The sequence below is a fragment of the Saccostrea echinata genome, unplaced genomic scaffold, assembly GCF_033153115.1.
Source record: "Saccostrea echinata isolate AGI-Se365-2 ecotype Australia unplaced genomic scaffold, CSIRO_AGI_Sech_v1 ptg000062l, whole genome shotgun sequence".
NCBI lineage: Eukaryota > Metazoa > Mollusca > Bivalvia > Ostreida > Ostreidae > Saccostrea > Saccostrea echinata.
Window position 1 is genome coordinate 7,205,617 of NW_026889811.1, and position 25,503 is coordinate 7,231,119.

The 25,503-nt window shown below is 34.1% G+C and overlaps 2 protein-coding genes across 2 annotated transcripts; one reads left to right on the forward strand and one right to left on the reverse strand.

The window, feature by feature from the left end:
• Window positions 1-287: 287 nt before the first annotated feature.
• LOC133175344 (PE-PGRS family protein PE_PGRS16-like) lies at window positions 288-12,731 on the forward strand. Its single transcript, XM_061310438.1, has 20 exons — window positions 288-330; window positions 3,045-3,119; window positions 3,225-3,239; window positions 4,634-4,654; window positions 4,774-4,791; window positions 5,199-5,288; window positions 5,984-6,025; window positions 6,137-6,160; window positions 6,385-6,492; window positions 7,473-7,514; window positions 7,628-7,663; window positions 8,123-8,527; window positions 8,561-8,752; window positions 8,783-9,502; window positions 9,624-9,653; window positions 9,992-10,048; window positions 10,426-10,449; window positions 10,804-10,836; window positions 10,954-11,035; window positions 12,659-12,731. The coding sequence occupies exons 1-19, from the start codon at window positions 288-290 to the stop codon at window positions 11,022-11,024; spliced, it is 2,046 nt and encodes a 681-aa protein (XP_061166422.1). The 3' UTR covers window positions 11,025-11,035; window positions 12,659-12,731.
• Window positions 12,732-13,697: 966 nt separating this feature from the next.
• Window positions 13,698-24,921, reverse strand: LOC133175361 (regulator of microtubule dynamics protein 1-like). The gene is made up of 9 exons (XM_061310456.1): window positions 24,780-24,921; window positions 22,149-22,266; window positions 21,423-21,688; window positions 19,421-19,510; window positions 17,791-17,846; window positions 17,267-17,354; window positions 16,772-16,802; window positions 16,134-16,267; window positions 13,698-14,012 (listed from the first exon to the last, which is right to left on the reverse strand). Exons 1-9 carry the CDS (start codon window positions 24,870-24,872, stop codon window positions 13,959-13,961), a joined length of 930 nt encoding a protein of 309 aa, XP_061166440.1. The 5' UTR covers window positions 24,873-24,921; the 3' UTR covers window positions 13,698-13,958.
• Window positions 24,922-25,503: the final 582 nt, after the last annotated feature.

Consider the following 25,503-nt stretch of genomic DNA (forward strand, 5'->3'; position numbering starts at 1 on the left):
CAAAAAAAACTACATAGATACTGTCAAACAGAAACTCATGCATCTTTTTTATCAACTTCAGAATACTTGTGTGTACAATCAGAATGTTCTTATAACAAAATAATAAGTAAATGACCAATGACAAGGTTCTTTTATTGAAAGATCAGCTGTCTATGGTGTCAAAAGTCCTGGACTTTAATTTATCGTAGGTAATGGTTGAATGAAGTGTTAAGAGTTACTTTAATCCTTATTAATTTTACATCATATATTTGCTATACACGTACAGTCATTTCCAAAACAATGCCAAAATGTTTCGTGTCCACAACAGGAAATTCCATCCAGTTACTGCAGGTAATTGGCAGAACGATTAAGTCAAAGTATCGCCTTTGCTGAGTATGAGTCAATAGATAGAAGGCTTATATTGTGAAGAATCAAAAAGAAGGAATCTTTTGCTCACGTCAAGAGGATGTGGTCTGAAGTTTCTGTTCCTGATGTGCAACAGGGTTCTGTTCTCTGTCCAGTTCTATTAATGGTTTAACGACACAAAAATATTATCCAGATGTTTATTACAGTTCAACGTTATTGCTACAAAAAAAAAAAAAACAAACAAAAAAAAAAACAGAAGGTTAACAAAGATAATCTGAGCCCGGTTGTGTCGTTATATCTACGATGTTTGCTTTATGGCTTTTGTGGTTTGCTAGTTGTGGTAAATTAGAGTCATTTAGTGTTAGGTAAATGTGATTACTAAGCGACAGTGTAGAGTGACTTTTTAAAAATATATCAAGTATAGCCAAGTCTGAGTCATGGAAATATATTTTTCGGACATTGGTTTCCTGTGTTGAATAATGACAAATAAAAAATCGATTAAACGTACTGACTATCGACGACTTACATTTATCGTAAAGCAAGTGACTTAAAGAGTAAATACATGTGCATGAAAATTTTAAAATATATGTAGAGATGGACATTTGGTTTTTGAAGCATTGTCTTCCTCTAAGATTTCCTCGTTTATCTATGAATTCAAAATAAAGTGGGAGTCAATAAATTGATACGTTAATAACTTCATCAACATCATAGATCAAATAACGAAATTATATACATGTATTCAACATCATAGATCAAATAACGGAATTACATATCTTTATGTAGTCTAAGATAGGCATTTCTGGAGGTGATTTGTCGGGAGACTTGCTTTTTGAAAAAGTATTCGGTGGGTTGTTAAAGACCTACGTGCAAGTTGTTCATTGAAATTGAATTTCAATGTATAAGGCTAAGTACATGTAGTTTTATGTAGTTTACATTTCCATCAATATTTACTGAAACCGAGCAGAACTACAGGAGGATTACCATTTCGAAAAATTGCTCACTAGGGAAAAACCGAAATTGCAGGAACAGAACCAATGTATAAACTCTTTCTGTATTAACCTGTAGAATTTGAAAATGAAGAATACAGCGAATAAGCTATATTTCCTGTTATGACGTCATCATGAAGAATTAACGATATATTTTCCATCTCTTCAATAAAACACATCCTAAGCTTACGAAAATATTTAAATACACCTAAATACGTCAATAGATAGCTGATGTTTTGTAGCATTATAAAACTGAGGAGTCGACAGCCAAAGATGCCAGGATTCCATATCGAACAATGCTCCTTCAATTTTTAAAGCAAAACTATGTAAAAGTAGTTGAACAATAATCATTGAATGAATATCCCTTTGAAAAAAAATGGCCGTGCAAACCAGTGAAATGCTATCTTCTTTTATTATTTTATTTTTGTTATCGATCATGTTTCCTAATTGCCATAAATCTTGCTCGATCAATAAAAACACGTTCGTCGAAGCGGGTCACAATGTCACTCGAGCGAATCCTCGTCGAATGGTCGTTCAAGCGATGCCGGGTTTTTATATCAGTTGATAAGTGACATTCTTGCTCCACAGTCCGGATTAATATGTTATTGAAAATTTCATTACTTTTACTCTTAGCAGTGGGTAAGTGGTTTTCAAATATTTATTAACCAATAATAATAAAAAAAATGTAGCATAATTTTTCTTCTGGTTTTAAAATATAAATGTATATATATATATATTTTTAAGAAATGCACATCAATTGAATTGATACAAAACAATAAACGTTGAAAATATTTATCAGATACATTTATTAGATATACTGTCTTTGATGCTATAATTTTTTTTTTTGATAGATTGAAAATTTTGTAATATAATTAAATTTTCTCTCAAACTGTTGCTCCTTTTTATTAGACTTCTATAAAAACCTACAATCTTTCATCTATCATACTTACTAGTTACTAGTTCATGCTCTCTTAATCATTTTTAATTTTGATTGGCAGTTGTGGAATCAACAAGATGTGAGTACTTTTTAAATTCTTTATCCTCTCTCTCTCTCTCTCTCTCTGTGCAAATCATTAAGTGACACCAGCTATCCATGTCACTTTCACCGTCGTTTATTGCCTATAAACACGCAGAGAAGCAGTTCCATATGATGACTAGTTTATTTCTTCTCATTTTGCATGCAGTGCAGTGCAATATTACTTGACCACAAATGTTCTTATACTATAAGTATATAAAAAGGTCGGTTAACCAGTCTAAGATTAATTAGCGCATTATATATAGATATTAATTTTACTGATATGTATTTTACAGTTTTCAAAATTTCGTAGATCTTCAGAGTATGGACTATATAGCTACACCAAAAATAAGCGCTGTTTCATACCTTGCTAGCAATTACAAAAAGCTCGCTTGTAAATGTGTTGATCCCTATTATATATTTATGGTTTTAATATATACGAGAGGTCGATTTTTTTTTTTAAAGAGAGCTACGGGTCTATGCGAGTGCGAAAGGCGCTGAAATACGATTTTTACACAGTTTATTTTTTTTTTCTTCAAAGACAAAAGCAAGAAGTATAACTATAAAAATCGATCGTACATCAATTTCTGTGTTGCATTCCATCTGGAAAACATTGTTTTTTTACATGTAACAGAATGAAATGTCTCATTCGAGAGTTTTCTGTCACTCTTTGTAATTTATAACTTTTTTACCTGTAGGGAGGGGTCCAAGGCACAGAGGCAAATTCAGATGGGGGTTTCATGGTCCAAAAATAAGATTTATTGATAGACCAAGTGAGTATATTTGTCTTGAATCACATTATTTCGTCTCAAATATGACGTTAAAACACAAACCAATTTTTGTTGTTGTTTAATCCTCTTTTATTTTATTAATTTCAGTTCACATTCCAGTTCGTAAGTATTTTACCAATTCCTTTTTACTGTTATATTGACCTTTATTATTCCTAGGTCTTATTGGCTGAGATTCAACATTGTAGAAATCATATCTAAATCACAGTAAGTTATGTTCACCTGAACTTTACAATGGACTGAAAATTGATGGAGAACTTCAAAATCGATACAGTTAGTTATGAAAAGGGTTAGTCTTGAAAAGTTATGTTCACCCGCACGCCGTCTTTCCAGGTGAACATTACGTTTTTCCACATTGGACCAGAAATAAATCAAAATTGATACAAATGGTTATAAAAAGTTATTTAACCTTATCTTGACTTCTTGAGAATAGTTTGTTTGTTTGTATGTTGTTTAACGTCCCTCTTGAGAATTTCTTGAGAATAGAATATTGAGAATAGAATATTTATTTTTCTACAGTGCTACAATCACGAAATTCCAATTTAATACAAATGGTTATTTAGCGACCCTCAAAGTACATTATCCACCTCGCCCTTCGGGCTCGGGAATGTAGGTATCCTCGGGTGGCTAATTCAACACGTTGCCGTTTGACCCCCGAGGCTGTCGACGGCAAACGACAACGTGTTGACTCAGGACCCCTGACGTCCTGAGGGCAAACGACAACGTGTTGAGTCAGGACCCCTGACGTTCCGAGGATGATAATTGACGGGCATGTAGCTAAAATATGATTTGTTCAGGAATATGTAGCTATTACTTGGTCAGGAATACGATATAATTATTCCTTTTGCTGTAATACGCTGTAAAGAAAAAAAAATCCAAGAAAAGTGTATTTACACTCTTGATGATTAGTATAGATATGATGCCCTTACGTCACCATCTGATGCCGCAGTGCTCGCGTTCGATGACAGAATTATGGGCAGCCTCTATCACGATGGGTCGTAAAACCCGACATAAATTCAATCACTCAAGCACATCTGAAAGTATGGCATAGCCACGTGCATATACAGGCAGAAATAATGCGTGTAGTTTTGTATTTATATAAATGAATTATTTAAGATGATGTATTTGTAACATTCAATTAAAAAACAGGAAAAAATATGAACTTCTTTTTATAGTCTTTTCTCTTTATGATTTACTCTATATAGATCGTTTTTTTTTTAAGTAACAAATTTAACCCTTTGAAAATCTTTATTTCTAAGGAATAAAAATAAGTAGTAACGATACTATGAATTATTTAGTGATATTACATAATTAAAAAAAACCCACCAGTTTCCACTCGTCCATAGCGTCATCTACTCAGGTGAACTAATGCAACAATTACTGTACATAAGAGAGTTAGAGAACAAAAATGCACTGTGTGTTTGTATCACCTTATTTAGTCTTTATATTTTATCTTTGAGTATACGTTTTTTTTTTCATATTTCATATTTATATTTCAGCTTATGCAGTTCATAAAACAAGTGAGTATACAACAGTTATTCAATACTGAATTAAAAACTAGAATAGTGAAGATCGCACTGCTTGGATTTTAAATTTCCTTCCAAATCCCTTGATAATAACTTTCTTTCTTTGTTTAAAGGGTTCATAGATAGACACAGTGAGTATTTATTTTATTACTTTTGAAATATGTTTAACATTTTGTTCTCGCAATTCGAATGCAAACTGTAAACTAATGACAAGAAAAACAAAACCAAAAAAACAAACAAACAAACAACAACAACAACAACAAAAAAAAAAAAAAAATACGTCAATGGTATCCAGTTGGAATCTTTCTCAAAACTCTTGCCTATATAAACTCTAATTACTCTAATGTCACTGAATGCAGGTTGTAAATACAAACCTCGTTATCTCGAACAAGATGGGACTGACAAAAAAAAACTTTGAGATATTGAAAATAAAATACTTAAAGAATAATTGGTTGGGACTTCAAAATTACTTCGACATATCAAGATATTTGAGATACCGACTTTATCTGTATATATATTTGTCTTTTTTATTTATCAGTTCCTATTTACAAAAAGATTCATATACCCATCATTAAAAAAATCCCGGTCATCCGGACTGTGATAGTCAGAGAAAAAGTTCCTAAACCAGGTAAGTTAGTTCTTTTGTCCCTATTAGATTAAAAAACAAATAAATGGCAAATGACCGTTCTTCAAATATTCTTTTATTTTGAATTTTCCTGTTTGGTAGGAATTCGGAGATTTAAAAGATAGATTGATTTGTCAACTGAACGTAATTTAGTAAATTAAATAAATTTACCAAAGTTTCAAAATTACAAAATGGTCGACAAGTAGTTTTAGCCAGACGTACTCCAGTCAACTACCCACTATGGAAACATTGAAATTAACTAATTTGCATACGTGTTATGTTAGTATATTTATCACCTGTCCCCCCCCCCCCCCTCAGGCATAAGTACATCCATGAAATTTTAAGGGGGGTCTGGGGAAAATAGCACTCTATAGCTATTACACAGAGTAGGATTTCCCGGGAAAATTAAATCTGAATTGAATCTCATTTTCGAATTTTTTTTCCGTAGGAGAAATCCTACTCTATACTAAGAGTCATTTTCCATTTGGGAAATCCTACTCCAGAGCCTGTTTTCCAGGGGTGGGTGGGATTTTAGAAGTGAAAGTCTACTCTACGGTGTTACAGTAGTATAATATTTTAATGCTTACAGGGCCACTAACAACAATGCATTGTATGTAAAAAAGAAGAAATTAAATATATTTAATCACAAGTGATTAACATTTATTTTATTAATTTAAATGATATTTTCTATTTTACAGTCCCAATCCATAAGGAAATCATCAGAACGATCACTAAGAAAGGTAAGCATGTCAACATACATGTAGATGTATATATATCAATGTATCTCAAATTCAAGCTCTTTTACTCGTTTTTTACTCGGTAATATTAATATGGTTTTTTTTATTTTACAGTGAAGGTTCCAGTTATTAAACGAGGTATGTAACGTAGTCCCCCCCCCCCCCCCCCCCCCACACACACACCAAAAAAAAAGTTATATAAAATGGAGAGGGCAAATCCAAATACAATGTCCCCACAACCATTTAAAAAATCGGCAAGAAACAAAATTAATTGTAAAGAAAAAAACCCTTTTTTGACAGAAATGTTTAACTATATAGCGAAAAAACCCATTAATGTTAATAAACAAGTACCTATGTTTCAGTTCCCGTTCCTAAGCCGGTACCGGTGATATACGAGGTTCCAGTGGATCGACCATTTCCTGTAGAAAAGCCTGTGGTTGTGGAAAAACCGGTCCCCGTTACAAAGGAAGGTATATAGTTAAACCGAATCGAATGTAACAGCTATATGGAATCTATTTTTTTTTTAATTTAATTTACACAATTCTATTGAATTTACACAATTCTATAGGGTGAAACATCAACACGTGATAAATTATAAAAAAAATGTACTGTTGCTTGCTAAAATGAAACATGGAGATAACGAACAGTTTTCGAGCTCAAAAGTCCATTAAACATTACAAAATAAGTGCAGAGCAAACACGGACCTCTAAGACATCAGAGATGGGATCAGGTGCCATGGAGGAGTGAGCACCCCTTGCCGACCGGTCACAACCGCCGTGTGCTCTTTGTCATGATCGGGATATAACGGAAAAATCCGTCGACAATAATGGCCTAACAAATAGTATGAAAAAGGTCAGTCAGCATATGACTCAATGATATATTGTATTTGCTGACAGGGTCATTGTATCGACTATAGAACTTACGAATAAATTTTACATTTAAAAAAATCCTGATAGACTGCAGTCTGTCCGAGTTGTTCTTTCATCAATTATCGCACTGATCACAAGCAAGTTTAATACGACATTGAGCCAAACTTCCAAAATAATTCAGATATTTGTATAAAAGTTATTTTGAAATCAAAAATCTCAGACAATTTTGTTTTGTCAAATTCGCAGTAAAAATTATTAAAATTATAACTTATCGCGATTATCTTAAGTTAATTAAAAAATAATAACAAGGCAAATGTACAATGTGGCATGGCAAGATATTATTCAATCCGTTATTTTATCGCACCATCCAAGACCCCAGACTTCGTCTTCGGTCGATTTTGTGATTGGTTGATACATATAATCACGAATATCGACCTCATCATTGAACTGAATATCTTATTTGAACGGCGGCACCTATCCTATATCAATGATGCGATAGTATTGCTTGTATTGAATTGTTGTTATGATATATGCAATAGTACAGCTTTATATATAAATTTTTGTTGTTGTTTTTATTTTAGTCCCAGTTCCTGCTCCTTTCCCAGTGTTTCCAAAAGAAAATGGTTTGTACTGTATACTAGTATATAGTAAAAGAAATGTTATAGTCACGAATTCAATTAAAAGAAACGATTAAATATACAGTTGTATTTATGTTGTTTTGAATATATCCTTGTAGTAGGAAAACCAGCAGACGGCGGTACTATTTTTGTAGGTGAGTACATTTCATTTTTTAAGGGATGTGATAATGGCAATTCAAAGAATTGTTGTATGTTTATCTTTACACAGTAGATTAATACAGAGTACTATAGGTATTTTGGGACGAGATTTGAAAAATAACGAAAAATTAGTCGAACGGGGGGGGGGGGGGGGGTCGTCTCCAAGCACCTGGGTGATTTAAAGCAAAGACTGCTGGATTGAGAGGGACCAGTTAACGGAGCTATACTTTTAAAATTCATTTCAATTCATATAGTTTGACACTTTCTGAGTAAGCCACCTGCATCTTTTGAATGTTTACATTCAACAGGATTTAGTTGGAGCATAAGTTTTTAGGCTTTTTTTGTTTGTTTTTGTTTTCTTTATGAATGATGTAATCCCATGCAGCAAAACCTATTCTAAAACTATTGAAAATGCGTAAAAAAAAAAAAATCCTTAACAAAATATGTATTTACAGATGCCGGTGGAAAAGGAGGCAAAATTGGCGGTGGAATCGACAAGGGAATAGGGGATAGATTTGCAGGGAAAGGGGTCGATGTTAATGTAAAAAATGTTGATGTGAACATTAACAACGTACGACCTAATTTCGTTGGCGGAGGGGGAATTGATCAAGGCCTTGTTCCAATCGGTGGAGGAGGAGGAGTTGATCAAGGTCTCGTGCCAATTGGTGGTGGGGGAATTGATCAAGGCCTGGTCCCCATAGGTGGAGGTGGGATTGACCAAGGCCTTGTCCCTATAGGTGGAGGGGGAATAGATCCTGGTTTCAATCGCCCAATTAGTGGAGGGGGTATAGATCAAGGCCTCGTCCCAATAGGTGGAGGGGGTGTAGATCCTGGTTTCAATCGTCCAATTGGTGGAGGGGGTATAGATCAAGGCCTCGTCCCAATAGGTGGAGGGGGTGTAGATCCTGGTTTCAATCGTCCAATTGGTGGTGGGGGTATAGATCAAGGCCTCGTCCCAATAGGTGGAGGGGGTGTAGATCCTGGTTTCAATCGTCCAATTGGTGGAGGGGGTATTGACCAAGGCCTAGTGCCTATAGGTGGAGGGGGAATAGATCCTGGTTTCAATCGCCCAATTGGTGGAGGGGGTATTGACCAAGGCCTATTACCTATAGGAGGAGGGGGGATAGATCCCGGTTTCAATCGTCCAATTGGTGGAGGGGGTATTGATCAAGGCCTCGTCCCAATAGGTGGAGGGGGGATAGATCCTGGTTTCAATCGTCCAATCGGTGGAGGGGGTATTGATCAAGGCCTTGTCCCAATAGGTGGAGGTGCAGGGGGTATTGATCAAGGCCTTGTCCCAATAGGTGGAGGGGGTATTGACCAAGGCCTAGTGCCAATAGGTGGAGGGGGAATAGATCCTGGTTTCAATCGCCCAATTGGTGGAGGGGGTATCGATCAAGGCCTCGTTTCAGTAGGTGGTGGGGGGATAGATTCTGGTTTCAATCGTCCTAGTATAAACCCACCGATCATTGCTGTTGATCCTCAGCCAGTTGACAATGGATTCAACCTTCCAAGTGGAGGAGTTGATGCAAGTCTTAATCGTCCAATATCAGTCGATCCACTAATCGATACTGGACTTATTGGAGATACGTCCATTAATGCCGTTAATCCAGGTCTTAGAGGGTCCATTAATGGTGGTTTCATAGGAAGCGGAATTGGTTTAGGTGTCGAACCAAACTTCGATCGTTCTTTCGATAACGGTTTCAACAGTCTTGACAATTCATTTGGAGGATTTGATAACAACGATTTTTCTGTCTATGAGGCCAGGCTAAACGCCATAGCCCAAGGGCAAGGTAGAATTCTTCCAGGTGGAGCAATTGGGCAGGGGATTTCGGGTAAATCATTTTATTTTCAAAATATTTTGAAATTAGTCTTTAAATCTTTAAAGCATATTGATGTATCCGGATACATGTATTTGAATTATGGAGTCATATTTAAAATTTATTGATGTTTCAGCTAGCGACGTAGGGTTACCAGCCAGCGCGCGTGAGTTTAAATATTCGTAGAACTTTTTAAAGCTTAAAGTTTTATCACTCAAATCAGTAATATAACAGAGCTTTGCCAACTATCGAAATCTTTAACTAATAGTTTGAGCTGTCCGTCCGGCTAATCTGCAAAGGCCTAGAATTTTAAATCCTTTCATAAAAATTAAGAAGAAAACATAAAATAAAATTGAATAAAATAAAATAAAATTGAAGATGTAAATACTTTTAGATAGAAACTCAATTTTAAATCCTTTCATCAAAATAAAAAAAAAAAAATGAAATCTCGATGTCGCCTTGACAAATGAAGGAGCGCTTTACTCTGGCATCTTGTATTCACAGAGAGCTTCGGACTAGGGCTGGATGGATCGGGTTTTGAAAGCGGAAGAGACAGTTTGCGTAAGTTCTTATTTCTCACAATCTTCCAAATTCCTATAGTAACAGACCCGTAGAACGGGGGGGGGGGGGGGGGGGGGCAGGAGGGGGCGCCCCCACTTTTTCTCAGTATAGTATTTTGCTATAGTAAATTTTCCTTTATAAGCTGCCCCCCCCTTTCCCCTTTGTTGCAGTAAGGCTGAGCACTGGTTTCCACGATTTGGACTGTTAATTACGTTTTTTTTTTAACTTGTCAGCTATTTTTGGGGAGTCCCCCCCCCCTTTTCAAATCGATGCTACGGGCGCGAGTAGTTAAGTGCTGTACTGGTTTTATTTTGCATAAACAATATGTTAGGTATTAACGCATGTGAATGTATCATATATTTAATGTTTTATTGTAGTCGATTCAAACCTGGATCTTTCATGTAAGTAAAGATTTTTCAGTATTTCCGTGTTTTAATGCTTCATGAAATATTACATCTTTCAACAAACTCTATTCAGTTCAAAGTTCTATTAATGATTGAATTTAATTACATGTACCTTTAACAATGAAATATCTTTAATATTATCGTTACATACCATTCAAAATGATTACAAATGTTCATATACCGGTATATGTAGCTCATTGAGATTTCAACCTTTTATTTACACTTTCCGATCCTGCTTCTATATACGTATATGTCCCTTCTTACATAATAAGTATATTTTGAATTCGCTTGTAAGGGGTAAAATTGGTGGGGAAATAAATCAAATTTACCCCTTATACAATTTTCTTGTAGCGAACCTCGGAGGGGCAGCTCTCAGTCCAGCAGGTAATTTTAGTTCGTTAAGTAAAATCATTTTACATCAATTTATAAATTTTTGGGCAAATTTAGCATTTTTGAAAATTTTAAAATACACTCTACTTCATATTTATTTCATTGTTCTAGCAATAGCACCAGCTGCCTTTACTACCGGTGGGTCATTTAGTGATAATGGAGGGACATTGAGAACAATATGAGATCAATATATGTAAGTATGTTGAAATGCTAAAATAATTATTATACCCCCGCTCCGAAGGAGAGGGGGGTATACTGTTTTACCCTTGTCTGTCTGTCTGTCTGTCTGTCCGTCTGTCTGTCTGTCCGTAACAAACTTTGGTCGCAGTTTTCTTAGCAACTACTCATCAGAGGTGCTTGAAATTTTAACACACTCTTTGTTTAGGCATGCCATATGGTGGGATTCATTTTTGTACGAATTCGATGTCAACTTCCTGTTTATCCGTGCGTTTGTCCGTACCATACATAAAAAATTTGGTCGTAGTTTTCTCAGCAACTACTCATCGCAGATGCTTGAAATTTTAGCACAATCTTTGTTTAGGCATGCCATATGGTGGGATTCATTTTTGTACGAATCTGATGTCAACTTCCTGTTTATCCGTGCGTCTGTCCGTATCACACATAACAAACTTTGGTCGCAGTTTTCTCAGCAACTACTCATCGCAGGTGCTTGAAATTTTAACACACTCTTTGTTTAGGCATGCCATATGTTGGGATTCATTTTTGTACGAATCTGATGTCAACTTCCTGTTTATCCGTGCGTCTGTCCGTATCACACATAACAAACTTTGGTCGCAGTTTTCTCAGCAACTACTCATCGCAGGTGCTTGAAATTTTAACACACTCTTTGTTTAGGCATGCCATATGTTGGGATTCATTTTTGTACTAATCCGATGTCAACTTCCTGTTTATCCGTGCGTTTGTCCGTACCACACATAACAAACTTTGGTCGCAGTTTTCTCAGCAACTACTCATCATAGGTGCTTGAAATTTTAACACATTCTTTGTTTAGGCATGCCATATGGTGGGATTCATTTTTGTACGAATCCGATGTCAACTTCCTGTTTATCCGTGCGTCTGTCCGTACCATACATAACAAATTTTGGTCGTAGTTTTTTCAGCAACTACTCATTGCAGATGCTTGAAATTTTAGCACAATCTTTGTTTAGGCATGCCATATAATAGGATTCATTTTTGGAACAAATCCGATGTCAACTTCCTGTTTATCCATGCGTCTGTCCGTACCATACATAATAAATTTTGGTCATAGTTTTCTCAGCAACTACTCATCGCAGATGCTTGAAATTTTTTCTTTGTTTAGGCATGCCATATGTTGGGATTCAGTTTTTACAAATCCGATGTCAATTTCCTGATTATCACTGTGTTTGTCCATAACCGAACTTGTGTATTCACATCAGAGCGGGGGTATTATTAGTGAGCATTCGTTCACAGACTTCTTGTTTTAACAATTTGAAAATGTTTTGACAACTATATTATTTTTTTGTATACATGTGTGCAACGTTGGTACATGTATTAAATACATCTTTTCACATGTAAGATTCTTTTCATAAATAAATTCTATTTCATAAAAAAAGTTTATTTAATTGAAGTACCTTTATGTCTTACATTTATACATACTCTTCATAATTTTTTGGACGCAAGAGGCCAAATTCCAACAGTGATGGAATATGTTTATAAAGAATACCTCAATTATTTCTACTCTTCACTTTTTTCATAATTGTTGATTACAGTAATGTAGTAGTTTGTATCGAGAATTAAAACTACAATAAATGAAATTAATTCAAATATATTGTAGATTGTTGGTTAACAAAGGGATGGGCGTGGCTATGGAGATGAAGACCACGTGATCGGTTGGAATTCGCCGCCCGGCAGACATCAAAGCTTTATATACCTCATCTTTGTTGATTGCTATTAAATTTGTTATAAATAAAATAATTGTCTTTTTTCCCACACACTCATTAAATAGTCAGCTGCAGATATATTTATTACCATTTGACACTTTCAGTGTGACCTGATACCACTAAATATGAATTAATTTCTGATGGTTTGTGTACAAGTTTCTCCATTTCAAATTAAACTTATACAGTTTTAGAAATTAAGAAACATTTGAAGCTCATACTAGTGCTTGATGCAAAGGTATGGTATGACTTTGAAATACGGTCACCTGGACAAGGTCCTGATCATGTTTACAAAGTCGAAAATTCTACTCTGAGCCATAACTTGCAACAATAAAACATTGGAAGCTAACATGTAGCACAAAGGTTTCAGACAGAGGATGTCTAATGACCCTCAATAAAGGTCATTTGGTCAAGGTAAAGATTTTCAGTGTAATATTTCTGTTTAGGACATATATACCGGTAATTAGGTAATGCAGGAATAGAAGAAGCTCAAATATGACACAGTTCTGTTACTCTTGACCAGAACCTGAACTAAAGCCATTAGATCAAGGTCATTGAATTCATTTCAGCTCGAAGCAATGCTATGCAGAGAGATTGCAAAAGCTTCTGATAATAAGAGACTAATTCATGAACATCTACTAAATAAACTTGAAAATTAAAGTAAAAAATTATAATGAAAATTTTCTTGAAACATTACAAACAAGTAAATTTTAATTGTGCCTTACAGTTTAAAGTTTGGATTTTAAAACCAGTCTTGGTTGAGGGTGTATCTCTGCAAATCACTATTGGTATGTGAAAAACAGCATCCAAGTGGTAGATTGCATGTTCATCTTCTCTTAATGGCCAATGAAAGTATGTTTATAAAATGAACTTTTTGTATAACAGGAGCTCTGTTCTGCTTTACTGATGTACAGGACTTTCTTTTGAAACTGCAACATGATTATTTTTTTTTTTATTAAAGATTCATTTCATAGCTCACACATCATGAAATATATATGGGAGACAACTAGAAGATCCAATACTATCACAACAATAGGCCCTTCATAATAGACAATTAAGTTAAACTGTACATCAATACAGAGTGCACGGAGAGAAAAGCCACTTCAAGAAATGTCAAATGGTAAAATAATGTTCAATGACACTGATAATATCAAATGTTCATCAGTCTGAGTATTTTTTGGTCCCTTTTTTACTGCCCTATTTGTCTTTCAAACCTATACTCTTCAGCAACTGAATAGCTTCTTCATGTGCCTACAAAAGTGATAATGAATAATGACATAAAATGACATCATGTAGACCAATAGGAATGTTGAAATGCATGTACAGTGAAACTTGTCTAATCCGGATGTTGTGTATAAATCTAAAATCTTATCTAATATGGTGTAAACTTTAAGTCCCTTGCTGTATATTCAATTGTTTCAAGTGTTGTCTAATCCGGAATGTTGTCTAATCCGGCCAATTTCTTTGGGACCAATGGTGTCCAGATTAGACAAGTTTTACTGTATAAGTAGTATGTTTTAAAATGAATATACATTACAGTTTAAACTTGCTTATAAGGAACTCTGATATAAGGAAATCTTGGTTATAAGGAAGTTATACCCTTTTGCTCATTGGCAATATGATAATACTTTCTTACATGGATACTAGGAATCTCAGTTATTCAAGTCCCAATGACTTCCTAATAATCAGGTCTTACTGTATATGATTCTAAGATCTGTATTTAATTACATGTATATCTTTATCTAAATGTATAGTCTGAAGGGGACCTTCCTCTTATAATGCATATGTCTTTAATAAGATTTCAGAAATACATGTATGTAGATTCTTTTCATTTCCAGATCATGACCTAACCTATATGTAAAGAATTTAGTTATGCAGAAAAAGCTGTACTCCAATCTCTTAACATGTAGGAACCCTTACATAAAACCAATCCTACAATAATAAAACTAGGATTACTTTGGTATAAAGCTTCTTTGTTAACAAAGCTAACAGGTAAACCTTTTTTTCTCCTTATAAGATATAAGATCAGAATAATATTTTTTTTTTATAAAACTGATGTATTGTTGTTTATTTATATTGCAGATTTTAGGATTTGTATCTTTTTGCCTATCTTCCTCAAAATCTAATCAATCCTTCTTTAACCAGTGGTGACACTCTTTTTGCTCAAAACTCATTGAAATCTGTCCATAAATACTTGGGAATTCATAAGAAGAAACACACATTTAAAAACTTGACTTCTTACTAATTTGGATTATGACTAAGACAAAACATCACTACATGGGATAAAACAGCAATTTTTAGAGGGTCCCTAAATAAGAAAATCCAGGAATTTACATCCCTACAGATGACAGTACAGCACTATGGTCCCAACATGGGATAACAGTGCAATTTACAGGTTCCCTACATGGGATAGTACAAATATGAGGTCCCTACATGGGATTAAAAGCAATTTACAGGGTCCCTACATATGATAGTACAACAATTTTTAAGATACTTACATGGCAGAACAGCAACTTACAGGGTCTCTACACATAATTGCAAAGCAATTTATAGGATCCCTAAATGGGATAGTACAACAATTTACCAGGTTTCTACATGGGAAAGTACAAAAATTTACAGGTTCTCTACTTTGGATAGTACAGCAATTTACAGGGATATGTACATGGGAATATGGGATAGTACAGCAATTAACAGTGTCCCTAAATGGGATTATACAGCAATTTACAACGTCCCTACCTGGAATAGTCCAGCAATTTAAAGTGTTCCTAAATAGGATAGTACAGCAATTTAAAAGGTCCCTATATGAAAAAGCACAATTAACAGTGTCCCTAAATGGGATAATACAGCAATTTACAAGGTCCCTTTGTGGAATAAAGTCCGGATTTTAAAGTGTCCCAATATGGGATTGTACAACAACTTGCAAGGTCCCTACATAGGAAAGTGCAACAATTTACAGGGTACCTACATAAGACAGTACAGCAATTAGCAATGTCTCTACATGGGATAATACAGCAATTTACAAGGTCACTACATGGAATAATCCAGCAATTGAAAGTGCCCCTACATAGAATTGTTCAGCAATTCACAAGGTTCCAGTATGGGAAAGTTCAATTTACAGGGGGCCTATGTGGGATAGAACAGCAATTTAGAGGATCCCTAGAAGAAAAGTATAGCAATTTACAACACTCCTACATGGAATAGTCCAGCAATTTTCAGGGTATCTATGCGGGACAGCAGAACAAAGTTCAGAAGGAAAGAACAGCAATTTAAAGGTTCCCTGCATGGGAAAGTACAACAATTTACAGTGTCTTTACACATTTCCTGTACACATTTGTTAATGTTTGATGTAGTACAAATTAGCCAAACATTCACCTTTTCATCATCAGGTGTCTGAACAGGATAATCTCGAGCTTTCAAAAGGTAAGTTTTTGCTGCTATATAATTTTTCATCCTTAGGTGGGTTTTACCAATCATCAGTAAATTCATGCTATAGAAGTCAGGATCCACTAAAATGGAAAATAAAATCTAGAATTTCATGCCATGAGAAAACTAATCATTTATCTTTTCTTATGCATATTTTAACCTAGAAACTGTTAAATTACCTAGAGCAGCATTTCATTGATATATTTACAATCTTCCTATTGGTAAACAGTTTTCTAAATTTAATGACAAAGGCCTCAATGGTAGATAACATTTAACAACAGTAGATAAAATTTAATAGAGTTTGTGCTGAATGGGATACAAGGTAACAAGTGATGGAATACTGTATACAGGGAAATTTTTGCCCCCTTCTATTTTTGCCCCTTTTGCCCTCATCGCAAGTGGGTGAATTCAAAACAAGCACATTAAACTAGCAAAAGTATTATATGTTAGTAACAACTATGTCTTGGCAAATCTAAAATGGGACAAAATTGCTTGGAAGTATGAAAAGGAGAAAATAACCCTGTATACAGTTAAAACATCACCAAGGAATAATTTTAAAAATTAAAGAAATATAGTAAAACTCTTACCCTCTTCTGCTAGCTGAAAGTAATAAAGTGCCTAAAAATGAAAAAGAAAATTGATATCAGCAACATCAAACAACAGTTTATTACCCTTTTAAACATTTTCTTTAATACCTGGTAACAATATCATGTTATGTACAGCTCAAAAGATATGTTCCTAGTGAACCAATGATAAAAAAAAATTGTTAACTGGATTTGAATTTGAACTTGAGGTGTCCTGTACCCAACATGGATGCTACACAAACTGAAATGCATGGTGGATCAAGATATCATATGGCCAATATTAATTTAATTTCCATAACCCCTCCCCCTTATCCATCTTCCAGTTGTCTATAAATTGTTTTCCTGGGATTTATATTACATATGGGAAGAAAAGTCTGTCAGATAGCCTAGACTAAAATACAAGGTTCTCCCTGCTAACTGTACATTTTCTTCTACAACTGAGCCACTAGGATTAAAAATAGTGCCCAATCCCACTTATAGCAGCTGATCCACTCTTACCTCTGAGTAAGTCGAGGTTGGAGGGGTGGCAAACAGAGCAGCTGCTAGTTTACGTGTGTACCATGGCAAGTCTGCAAACACAAAACACCTGTAACACACAAATATGGCACTATAACAAGTTAACAACTACTTTCTTTTGATTGGTAAGGATAACAGTTTTTTTATTATTATTTACACACTGAATTGTCGACGGATTTTTCCGTTATTTTCTGATCATGACAAGGAGCACACAGTGGGTGTGACTGGTCTGCAGGGGATGCTCACTCCTCCATGGCACCTGATCCCACCTCTGATGTTTTGGAGGTCCGTGTTTGCTCTGCTCCTATTTTGTATTGTTTAATGGACTTTTGAGCTTGAATACTGTTCGTTATCTCCATATATTTCATTTTTTGAAACCCTTAGATTTTGTTGAAAATATAAAGTTAACTCTATACAAAGCCAAACCTTTTATTTTCCCCACTTTTGTTTTCAATTCAAAGAGGTCTTTCATAGCTTTGTTTGATAAAATTCTGTAACATACTCACCAATAACCAATGGAATGTATAGATGTAGCATCCTTAGGATTTAATTCAACAGCTCTCTGAAAGAAAATAATATCACACCAGTTTGTAAAATTGCACAAGACAAACACGTACATATGACAGTATTGCACAGTCTTATTCTTTTTTATGCTTATTAAGCATGTTAAGATTAGCAATCAATTTAACAGCCAACAAATTAACCAAAAATCATTAGACCTTAGTGAAGAATTTTCACATCTTTCATAAATATGTATTTATATGTAATCATGCAAGTACATCTTTATTATATCTTATCATTTTTTTGTAATTTTTCCTATAAAAATTGTACAAGAATGTTTTTTCCCAAGAATTTCAAGGTGTATTTATGATGAACTCTATGACAAAAAAAAAATTAAATAAAAATTAAAAAAAAAAAATAAATAAATAAAAATGACACAGAAATTCACTCTATTAGTTGGTGTGTAAAATTATTCAAATTGGATAAAAATATAATTTAAACAAGAAGCCCATGGGCCACATCACTCACCTGAGCACATTGGCTAGAAAAAAAAACACAAATCAATTCAGTATTGAAAAGTTTACATGGGAGGGGGGACTTTAATTTTAAACTATCTGAGGATGCTTCCATATCAATATATAACAAATGGCTTTGCTGTTCTCGAGCAGAAAATTTTTAAGGACTTTTTCCTATATATTCCTTTGTAAAAATTTGATTCCCCATTGTGGCCCCTCCCTACCCCTGGGGGTCATCATTTGAACAAAAATGAATCTACACTACCTGAAATGCTTTCATATCAATATGACTAAATATGGCTTTGTTGTTCCTGAAAAGATGATATTCCAAGTTTTTTCCCTATATATTCCTATGTAAAACTTTGATTCCCCAAAGTGGCCCTTCCCTACCCCCAGGGGTCATCATTTGAACAAACTCAAATCTACACTACCTGAGAATGCTTCCATATCAATATGACTAAATATGGATTTGTTGTTTTTGAGAAGATAATTTTTAAAGTTGTTTTCCTGTATATTCCTATGTAAAACTTTGATCCCCCATCGTGGCCTCATCCAACCCCAATGGGTCTTCATTTGAACAAACTTGAATCTACACTATGTAAAAAAGATTTCCTATAAGTTTCAACTTTTTTGGCCAAGTGGTTCTTGAGAAACATGCCACCAAATTTTCACTATTTTTGAATTATCTCCCCTTGAATGAGGGCGTGGCCCTTCATTTGAATAAACTTTAATCCCCTTCATCCAAGGATGCTCTGTGCCAAGTTCGACTGAAATTGGCCCAGTAGTTCTGGAGAAGAAGATGAAATTGTGAAAAGTTTACAATGACAACAACGACAATGCAAAAATTTTGATCAGAAAAGTTCACTTGAGTCTTCGCCTCAGGTGAGCTAAAAAAAGAATGAATCTTCTGATGCATGCAACCTACATTACATGTTTTTAAGCTTTTTTATTATCTCTTGACAAAATAAGTACTGGGAACAGTTTTTGCAAAAAACTTCTTTACTTTAATTATTGCTTCAAAGAAAGTCAGTCTATAATTTTCTTGTGTCTGGCAGTTTAAACTCATATTAATTTGTTCTTGTCTTGCCTCTCACTGTGAAATCCTAGATTTACAACTCACCAGGAAGTGTTTCTTAACAGAGAAGGAATTAGAAATCCTGGCTTTTGTGCCTTCATACTCCCCAGTGTAATCTAACAATACTGCATACCACTGAAAAATAAACCTGATGCTTTAAAATTTTACTAGCCGCCATAAATATTGCACATCTTTAATAAGGTATAATCAGATTATTAGTGATATTCTGCAAGGACTTATGAGTTTCACAAGGGAATTGGGGATCATTTTGGTCCTAGATAGGATGATGAAATACAACAGTAAACAGCTGTTATCCAGCAGCATGCAGTCTTTGAAAATGACCAGTGGTCAAAGACTAAAACCAGTAACAATTGGGTCTGAACTTTTATTTTTGTCACTTCAGAGCAGAGTGACACTTAGGGATCACTTTACCCGGCATCTGTCTGTCGGTCCACTAGCTGTCACAATTATCTTAATATCTCAAGAACTATTAGAGGGAGGGATTCAATATTTTGGTCAGGTGTTACTTGGAACAATAACCTTTTGTAAAATACCAAAAGTAATGACCCTGTGACCTAAGAACTTTGATCTATTTTTCTAGATACTTCATAGTGCTGATATATAGCATATTTTTTGACATTTGAGAGTAAATTTGTGCTATTTTGCAAATGCACAGCTTGACAAAAAAGACATTTTGAAAGATACTATGCAGTCAACTTGGCCTTTGACTTTATACTTTTCAAGAATACTCTGAACCATTAATTTAACTTAGGTCTTTGGAATTTTGAGAGGTAGGGCTTTTATAACTGCATTATATTGCACATTAAATTTTTGGCCTCGTACACATTTTTTTTACCACACAAACTGAAATTTAAATGCATTCTGTTAGATGTAGGGAAATAAATTGGGAGTATACAGATTTGGATTTTACTTATAAAGTTGTACATTGACAATGCAGTAAAGACAAAGTTGGACTGAAATCTCTCCCTGTGGGAATTGCTGAATTAAACATGTAAGAATAAATATGATTAAATAATAAAGAATTGTTTCAAATAATTTTAATTTCATTCATCATTTTAGCTTTGAGAGTTAAGGAACACATTTCTATTTGATTATCACATTTTATGATATATGCTAATCTATAGAAGTCTTACTATATCTGTGGGGTTTTTTTTTTTCTTTGCAGGCAAATGCAAGCATACAAATAAATAGCTGACCACCCTTGGCTTTTATACTTTACCTTATATCTTTAATGTTTAATTGTTAATCAGAAGTATGAGTTTATATAACCATCTTGCACTGAAATTAATAGTACAATATATTGAAGAATGCATGCCAATTAACATAACAATTGCCATGCTCATGTTGCACAACCTTTAATATCTTGATTTGGTTTCAATGCCTATGTTTGATAATGCAATTATTTTTCATTGTGTAAATATACAAATATATCATACACACTTTTTTTTACAAGCTCTCTTGTTTAAGCATTCATACTATAAATAAAGGAAAATCTATTCAGTACATGAAATTTCCACAAAAGAAAAAAAAATCTCTAATGACTAATGACAGCCTTTTTTTAAAATCAAGCAATGTATCATTGGGCCATTCCAAGTTTTTTCTATGTTTAGTGTCCGTGTGCACCTTGGTTTTTGGCACCCCTTATCAGAAAAAACAAACAAAATCAGGAGTCCTAAAATTGATTATCTTGGCTACAAATTTGGAAATTTGTCAAGTTCTTTAAATATTTCTCACTATTATTTCATATTATGTATATTTTAAGCATTTAAAACCTTGATTATACCAAACAGAAGATATTTCTATGAGAAAAATAGATTCATGAAATCAAATCCTTTGAATGATGTCATTTTTATTACTGTAAAGTCTGTGTTTTATTTGTTGGCTTGTGTGTTTTTTGCAAATAGGTAGGTAGGTTTTTGAAAGATGGGTGGATGCTAAACAGAGAAAAAACTTGGAATGGCCTTAGTATATTCATTTAAGTAAATCATTAGTACATTCATTGAATAAAAAAGGAAAAATTAAATACCTTATGACAAGCAAAGTTCTTATCATTCAGCTGCAGTGCTTTCTTAGCATATTCAAATGCCTCATACATACAGGATTTCTTGACCTTTTGGTCACTACTGGCCTTGCCCTTGTCAGTAGCTGCTCGGGCCAGTCGCCACATGACCTCGTCACTTTCGCAGTCTTTAAATTCAATGAGGTAGTCATACAACTCCTGGATTTTGTAATCTAGATATAACTTGTCAGCAGTCTCTATCACAGTTTTTAATTCATCTGGCTTTTCCTCATCTACTGAAATAAATGATACATCAAGCCTCAAAGTAACATCTAAAATTTAGGCACCAGCTGGCTCCTAATAAAAAAATTAGTTGCCAATGCAAAATTTTAGTCACCAGACAAATTTTTCTCTGGTGCCAACTTTAAAAGCTGATAAACCAGGTGACCAAAAAAAAAAACCAAATACAAGACACGTTCATTGCTAACTTTTCAACTTTTTTTCACTTCATTAGGAAAAAGATATTAAACATGTTTATATTCTGGAATTTGATGATCACCAAGGCAATATAAAATGGTCACCAATTTGGAGACTTATAGAGAAATTTTAGGTGCCATGGCGACTAAGCTAGTCACCAATTAGAGCCCTGTACATACAAAAAATTATCCTTTGTACATCAGTTTATAAATATATTTCTATACAAGAAATATATAAAATATGGTGAATTTTGCTGCATTTCTGCAATGATTTAACCTGAAACTTTCTTCTCTTTTGATTTCCCAAAGCTGAAGGCATACACTGTCCCAATTGGAGCTGGCAAGCAATACAAATGCCACTGCCTGCATGATTTCCCAATGTTTCTGAAAAATATCTGAAATATACAATAAGATACACATATAACTCATTTGTATATCATTGTAATATCAAATTATATTTGTGAGTGCAAGATAATAATTCAATATCTAATTTTTTTGTGTTTTAAACATATTAATTTTGATTTTCATTCAAGTTTACATTTTTAATAGAACTTTTACTTTATCTATCAATTTCTTCTTAAATTAGCTGCAGGCATGTAGACCATTTGCATTTAATTGCCATATTTAATTTGAAATTCCAAGACATGGAAATGTTACATTCTTTTTTTTCTACTTTGTTGTGGAAAAATAATACATGGCAAAGATTATAAAATCTTCTCGCCTGCTTCAAACCACCTGACCACTGGCAGGACCTGCATAACCAATCCATTTCTCTTTGTCCCAAGATACATGTACATCAATCCTAGTCTGTCTATGTAGAATTTAAGCCAGGTAGCTCAGGGAATATATAGCTCAATACTAAGTGCATGTAACTAAAGGGAGACAATTATGGAGCAGTATATGATTTTAAGTCCAGAAGTAACAGATCTTCAAAAACCAGCCATCATCCTACTGCAGCAGTTAAAGATGTCATACCAAATTGTCACACAGATTTTTTTAAAATTTAATAGTTTATGTTTTGTCTTGTGTTCAGGGTTGAGTTAAAAATTAAATCGACTATAAATTATATTTCAGTGAATCTATTACAGTACGCATTGGCGAATTTTATCAGTATGTTCAAGCTTGAATTTTCTTAATCATGTTAATTAATCTTTAATACCAGAAGTGTAATGCATAAAAGCATTTGATCGAATTTCTATGAATTTTTGGGCTGAATGGGTGCTGAAATTCGGCTGAAGTCCTAATTAGAAATGTGTCTGTAAACTTAATAACCAGAAGTTTTCCCTTGGAAAAATTTACTAAGTGTGGTATCAAAATCAGCTCGTTTATAATGTTTCTCAATACAGTTCAAGCAGTTTAATTTATAATTGGTAAGCTTTGTTGAAATCCTTTATCATTCGATAATTCAAAGAATTATTGTTCTTGATATAAGCCATTAAATATGTCATACCATTTAAATATTCTTGATTAATATCAAGAAAATAATAAAATTTGATGTTGTTTTTCAAATCAATGGGTTTTCTTAAAATCTCAATTTAGCCTAATTGATATACTGAAATTCTCAATTATGAGGGCCTAACCCCCCCCCCCCCCCCCCCTCCCCCCTTCAGTCCTAACTATTGACAAAAAATTAAATAAATAAAAATCACTGACTTCATTTTTTTTTTTCACTGGATTCATGGTTGATATTTATTGTTACTGAACGATTTCTGGAAAATGCTAGTAAATTTTCATTTCAACTAGTAAAGTAAAATTTTTTGGCACTAGCTAAAATCAGGGATCGACATTAATGGTTGTCCGACTGCCCGGGACAAGTAAATTCTCAGTTCGGGCAAGTGAAATTGTCGACGTACTTGTCCAATCGGGCAAGTGAATTTTTCTCATACAAATGTACATATTTATTTAGTTTACATTATTTATAAATAAAACAATAAATTGAACACATGATTTCCGCCACGCACCTGACTGACAATGTTTTTGCATTCGGAATTCCTTGGTAGCGTTTCTGGATTATACCTCTCATTTAAAAATCGGGTTCATTATTTTCTTTCGTAGTACGTCTAACAAAAGGATCCTTCCGAAAATAATTTTTTAAAATATTAATTTTATTAAAAGGAAATGGAGGGTTATTGTAGCATGGCAGTATGTGTTAACAGATTAAATTTACAAGCACAGTGGTATTCATTATGTACAAATGCAGCATGCATCGACATTTTTTCCAGATTGACAGTTGTGTATTTGGTTACATTTTTCGTATCATAAAGTTTACAGTAATTAATAATTTTCTTTTTAAGTTCTTTCCTTATTTTGGACAACCAAGTTTTGCATTCGGACAAGTCAAAGTTTGAGATCACAATGCCCAAAGGGCAAGTGAATCTGAAAGTTAATGTCGATCCCTGGAAATTTGTAAAGGTTAATTTTGAACCCTGGTGACCAGGGTTCAAAATAATGGTGTTCCAAAGTAATGTGAAGGTTTGCTCCTCCTAACTATCTTAATTAAATACAATACAGTACAGTAACTATGATGCTAATGTATTGCGTATTATCAGGGACCTATATACTAATATAGGTCCCTGGTATTATTTGATATTTTAAAAATATTTATATATATAGACTTTTAAAGTAATAAACACTAACAGCTGACTGAAAACATGGAAAATGCAATTCTTTACCAAACTAGATTCCGTTGACTGCTGGTTGAAAATTGATAGGCCAAATCACAGGTACTTGGGTCTTGGTTTATAAATATGTATACCTATTGATATGTAAAAAAAGTACTTTTTTTACATATCAATAGGTATACATATTTATAAACCAAGACCCAAGTACCTGTGGGCCAAATAGGCCTAATTTAATGAGGTTTACTCGAGATCAATAAATTTTAAAACAATCATGAATATATACTCACCTGTCCAATACTTTGAAATTTCCTAAATGATTGGAATTTACCTAGTTTTCTACACAAAGAGAAAGCAAACACGTTTGTTACTTTGGAAAACATTATAAAGAACTGTTGCTGTCTGCATCACGCCTTAGAATTGACCGTTTTAATCTTCTTACGTTGAAGAGTCGCAGGTGGTTCTTAACCATTTCAATTTGGACACGATAAAAACCTGTTGCAGTCGAACGGAAATAATTTAAAATTCGTAAATACAGAGGATGGTATATAACAAATTTTAAAAATGTACAAAACGTCTACTCCCCACCGCCACTTATTTAGAGTGAGCTCAGTTCGATTATCCCCCTTTTGCGAACTCTTCATAAGTAAATTAACAAAAAAGTTTGCCACGAAATATCGAGGGAAGAAATTATGACAGGCGAGCCAAGTTATTTTTGGACAGAAAAAATGTATGCCTTTGGCCATAAACAGTAGAAATATGTTGTAGATAAAAGGCTTAAATCGTTACGTATAGCGATATTTTCTAATTTCCTTTGATGTGAAGTAAAAATCGATAGCGGTGAAGCGATCGGTGATAGGAAAATATTCCACCCTGCCAGTGAATCATAATTTTGAATCTCAGCACACCGAAGCATAATGTCGTCTCAACGTTTTACGGTAACAAAGGCAAGCGAAGAATCGCCAATTGGTGAGGGTAGTGATTCCTATGGGTCAGTTCCTTTTTCAGCAAAGA